At 36.9% G+C, this 5,683-nt stretch overlaps 1 protein-coding gene across 1 annotated transcript; it reads right to left on the bottom strand.

The window, feature by feature from the left end:
* Positions 1–1,754: 1,754 nt before the first annotated feature.
* Positions 1,755–5,086, bottom strand: rab32b (RAB32b, member RAS oncogene family). Its single transcript, XM_032500891.1, has 3 exons — positions 4,623–5,086; positions 3,152–3,429; positions 1,755–2,270 (listed from the first exon to the last, which is right to left on the bottom strand). Exons 1-3 carry the CDS (start codon positions 4,834–4,836, stop codon positions 2,106–2,108), a joined length of 657 nt encoding a protein of 218 aa, XP_032356782.1. The 5' UTR covers positions 4,837–5,086; the 3' UTR covers positions 1,755–2,105.
* Between the last annotated feature and the right edge of the window lie 597 nt (positions 5,087–5,683).

Genomic DNA, 5,683 nt, shown 5'->3' on the forward strand with positions numbered 1-5,683 from the left:
AAGAGTTGTATGATACGGATTTACAAAAAGGAAAAGTTAAATTGATTCAAATTTGAAGGGAGGCTGCTTCATTAGAGTACAAAAAACTAAAAAGCATTTACTGACAAAGCAACATGATTAAAGACAAGACAAAACTGATAGACACCACTCTTCTTCAAGGTCATGGTGCTGTGGGAAAAAAGTACCCCCCCCCCCCGCCAACTGTATGTGGACAGAGGAGTGTACTTTTGGCAATATAGGGCATCACACATATACAAATAAACCCTATTAACACAGACCTCAAACACATAAGAATTTGGCGGGATTCACTATTGTTGCACATTACTGATTAAACTGTATAGCGCCTTGTTAATTTACAGATTAAGCCCATACAAAACATATGATGATCTTATAAAATAGAATGTATTGTTATGGATTAAACTACCCATAATGAGTACATTTTGTGTACAATACTTCTGCAATTTTGATTAAGTTAAATTGTTTTGTATGTTTGTATTGTTGTTAGTGCTGTCAAACGATTAAAATATTTAATCGCGATAAATCGCATTAATGTCACAGTTAACTTGCAATTAATCGCACATTTTTATCTATTCTAAATATCCCTTGATTTCTTTTTGTCCCATTATTTTTCTTTAATTTTAATTGGCTCGCTTTGTACAAATATTTTTGTTGGCATATAGCCTACTGTTCAGTTTCAAACTAACATTCTCACCTGGAGCAAGTAATATATCACACAGTGTAACACTGTCCATCAGTAAAAGGGGAAAACATTCTTTGACAATGGGGGGGGGGAGAATTCGTATCAGCTGTGTGCTTGGCCATCAAGTGGTATTTCAGACTGGACGTGCTGCGATGCTAGCTCAGTTCACAACAACAAAACCCACAGATCACTTTGGTCTTGTCAATGGAACATCCAGAATCTTATTGGCGTCCATTTCAGCGTCTCACGCTCGCCATCCACTCAAAATGTAACGTTACAACTCTTTGGCCGACTCGCAAGCCCAAACGAGTGTGTGTGGCGTGCCTGTTGTTTTGTTTCCGGTCTAGTTAGATCCGGTGTGGTGTTGTAGTTTTTCTAATATTACTATTGTTGCAACAGCATCTGAAAAAACTACAAAGTTTGGTAGGCCAAAAAGAATGTTAATTTCGCTATAAAAGGTTTGTGTTGACGCCGTTTTCTACTTTTACTTAGGATGTGAATAATACTTCTTCCACATTCCTGGTGGCTCTTTTTTTTTATGAGCAGTCATTGCTGTGAGTGACTGATGCCTCCGTCTGAGAGTGTCTTTCCCACTCTGCATCTTTGTCTACCTCTGTATCAACGAATCTAGAACTTACAAATGCAGCAATCTAAAAATGTGGTCATGTCACGGTTGACTTCCTGTTATAGAAAAAAAAAAAGATATATTTGTTGTGATGGTGTAATCATGATTAGATACCGCATAAGTGCTCTGCTCCCTCCAGCTCTCTCGGCTGTATGTAGCATCTTTTCCTCCCTTTGCCAAAATCAGGTCATGCTGATATTCTTTTCTCTGCTATTGGCCGTATCAAGCCTGGCTGCGATGCTCATGTATGGGTCTTAGCCATCATCTCACTGTGAAGTGATTAACATTTAATTATATGAATGTGTTGCATAACAGACAAGTAACACTCAGAGCTGAGATTGAATAGATTTTCATTTAATGAGAAATGTTTAATAGCTTCAAACAACGTCTTGCTGTTTTTGTTGTTTGGGAAAATGACAGTTGTGACCGTTTCACAGTTTTAGGTCAATCACCAGCAAGTCTTAGTTACACGATGAGCGTCATGGACCTTTCCCAGCAGGATGTACTGTATGTCATGCTGATCACTTTATTCATTCATGTATCAGTGGATTATCAGAGAAAGTAGCTCAATTGTTCTACAGAGCTGTTTATGAGGAAGCACACACAGTCCACACATCACTAACAAAAAAAACTGGCGAGGCAGAAATGTGCATATACTGTCTATTATGTAACACAAGCTCAAATAGCTTCTATGCAGTGGCTGGGGATTCATGACTTGGTATCAAAAACAGGTCTTGTTAGAGGGTTTAACCAGTAGCTGCAGTTGTTTGGCTCTTTGCCTCAGAGCCGTGGTCTCCAGCAGCACAGTGACTGGCTCTGACTCTCCCCGGGAGCCTGGCTCACTTTGATCCTGTCCCAGCGGTGCGCTTCATTGGACAGGCCGGTGTCGCAGAGCATCATTTGTTTGACAAGGAAGGCACCTGCCTCATCAATATTTATATTGTCCTATAAATGGTGAGGGGGAATATAATTTAGAACATTGTGTATGCATCCGTTGAGCTGAGTGTTTGGCTCGATGTTTAAACCTTGGCTGAAAGTTGTTCCTGTTTGTTAATATTTGAACACGTTTTATGAACAGGCCATATAGCGTCAGTGTTAAAGTTCACGCATACACTATAGTGTAACTAAAATTTGTCATACAAAAAATATAATACAAAAACCATCAAACAAGCAAATTAATACATGAATAATTCAGTTTCAGTAAGTCGGTCAGCTAAGAGAGTATGTTAATATTAGTCCTTTTGCTAAGTGATAAAAATACAGTGTAGTTGTTCAAAACTTACATAGTCTCATTTTAAATCATCAGGTATAGGCTAATGAAAGAAAATCTATTTATTCTAATCTATCTATTCTATTTGGTCGATTCTATTTGGAATGATTATTGTTTCTCATCTTACTGTATTATTGGTTATTTGGCATAACCAAATACAGTTATGAAGGTGTTAAAGTTAGATTTGACTAAGTAATAGTAAAGGACCTTCCTTGGTTAATGGTGTGCTTAAGTGGTGCACATTCTGTGATTCAGTAACAATTTTTAAATTGCCAAGACAAGAAATACATTGTGAACCTGGGGGTTTTAAGGGGCCATTCATGGAACAGTTTCCCATGATGTTGTTGGTAATCCAGTCTTGATCCTATGATGAAATATGTTTACTACAGTCATCCTGATAAAAGAAAAAAAGCATGAAAAAAAGGGGAGTATTTGGTGCCTCATATCCCATTGAGGCTTTACTCAGCCCATAATGCCTCTGAGAAATGTTGTGCCTATCTCTAACTGCCACTGTACACATATTTTCATCTCCTAAAATAACTTAAATACAACACACCTTTGCAGATGTCTCAAACCAGCCCATGAAGCTGTTGTCTTTACAGAAGCGGTCCAGCGAGGACACCAAATCTCTGTCCCTTCCTGTCATGTCACATTTGTTGGCCAGCAGGACAGCAGGGACCGGACGTCCGCTGTCGAGACAGACTTTGCTATCCAGGTCCTGCTTCCACTCTGAGGCAGCCTCCAAGGTGGAGCTGTTTGTAATGTCAAAGACCACTACTGCTCCCATCGCCTCTTTGTAGAACACTCTGGACATATTCCTAAATCTCTCCTGACCTTGAGGGAAAAGAAAATAAATCGGTGTGATTTATGCTTCACCGCAGCTTGTGCTCAAATCTGACTCCAAGAGTGAAGATTAATGAATTTGCTGTTATTATTTGGCAAAGGCTTACAGTTTTTATTTGAATTGAAAGTTGGCCCAGAACCAGTCAGTGATGCTACTGTTTGTTTATCGTGCGTGATTTGAATTATCATATCAAATTGGACTGTAACAACAAAGGTTATGCAACAAATGAGAGAACTGTAGTTTTCTGAAATCAAAGGGTATGTTTCCATGGACACTAGTTGGATAGGATTAAAATAAATAATAAATTCTAAGAATAAAAAGATTGCAATCTTCCTGTCACTAAAAATACTGTAAAACAGTTATAGTCAAATCCCAGCATAATGTATTATTGGTTAAGGCATATTGTATCTCTTATTCAACTTTTAATATATTGTTTGAGGCATATTGGCTCTCCTATTGGAGTTTAATATATAGTTGAGGCATATTGGATCTTCTATTGGACTTTTGTACTTTAGGAAATTGAGACAAAGAGAAACTTTCAACAAAGACTCCTGTATATAGCTGTGGAGAAGTTTTAATTCCTTGGCTAATTTTATGCCTTTATGGACTAGAATTCCCCCAAGGGAATAAATAAAGTATCCATCCATCTATCATCTGTTGAAATCAATATATTTTTTTCTAAATTAAATAGATTTAAACATATTATTTAAAGTTAGGGTAACCACCAATGATGCCATGAATGATGGCAGTTGATGCTACTCTGCTAAGCTAATGTTAGTTTAGCATTAGCTGGGTCTTGTTCCCTATTTTAGCTAGCTACTAGCTAACGACACCCATTTAATGGTATTGATTAACAAATACATATACCAAGATACAGTATCAGTTTATTGAAAAAATGTTTCAACTACAAACAGCTTTAGTAATTAGCTAATAAATCAATTTGTTTTTAGCTTTAACGTTACCGTTAGCTAAAACTAGCCAAGACTATCCCACGTTTAAGCTAGCTTTCGTTTGACGCAGCTGCTTTAGCTAGCTGCCTTGTCACAGTGCAGTTACTTTTGACCTTAGCTTTGTTTTGTAGTTGCAACGTTACTTTAGATTTTACTGTTTTCCAGAAATTGCACATTGTTATGGCATCGCCATCATTTTCTATGGTAAAAAGGGACTTCATCTTGAAACTCACCTGCAATATCCCAAAGCTGCAGCCTCACCACTGTCTTTGCATCCCATTCAAGAGTTTTTAGAGCAAAGTCAATTCCAATAGATGCTTTGTATCCATCATCAAAACGTTTATTAACATAACGCAAGACTATGCTGCTTTTCCCAACACTTAGATCCCCAATGACTAAAACTTTAAACAGCTTTTCTGTACATAGTGTCACTGAACGTACTGCCATGTTGTGGTCGTTTAGCCCATAAACATTCAGTGTAAGCCTAGCAAAAGTCTTAAATAATCTGCATTTACTACAGATGTCTCACCCTACACTTTCTCTTTGACTACTTCTTAGTGTTGCTGTTTTGAAGTTCTTCCTCCAAATCAAAGCCATAAATACTTGACCTTTGATTTTAAACATGGTACTGGAGTTAGGCAAGGCCAATACCACAGAGTCAGCTAGCTAATGTTTCACCATGAAAAACAGGAGACAAAAGCATAAAAAATACTTAATTTACTCCAATCAGACAAGTTTCCTTTTAAATGCTCTACAGTAAATATGTTTAAACTGGCAGACTTAGTTTATACTGTGTATATATATCAGGCTGTAGGTAGCTCATTCAGAATATTATTGAATGGTAACAGAAGCACTTCATCACATTATACGGTTTTGAGAGGCTCTTAATATTTAGGAAATAGATTGGATGTATAACCAATCATACAATAGAGGCATACACAGCTAATTCGTTTTTTCCTAATACCGTAATGCATATAGATATTGTCTGAGTATCAAAATATGATTCACAATTCATACATTCACAAAACACATGTATGTTGTTTATTTTATACATAAATCTATGCAGTTATGAAATCAGAGGTCTAATTATAAAAAAATACAAATGTTAAACTATGGTAGTTTAACTTTCATTTCAAGACCATAGAAATGAGATAAATGTACAAAAGAAAAGAAAAGGTCTTAGTGGAGATGTGGCACTTAAACTTGTCCTCTGCTACATTCGTGATACAGTCTGTGCACTTGCTTGGCATACCGTATCAAGAAATAAAAATCACAGATAAGTGCTTGTTTTTTC

This window comes from Etheostoma spectabile, chromosome 20, assembly GCF_008692095.1.
Source record: "Etheostoma spectabile isolate EspeVRDwgs_2016 chromosome 20, UIUC_Espe_1.0, whole genome shotgun sequence".
Taxonomy (NCBI): domain Eukaryota; kingdom Metazoa; phylum Chordata; class Actinopteri; order Perciformes; family Percidae; genus Etheostoma; species Etheostoma spectabile.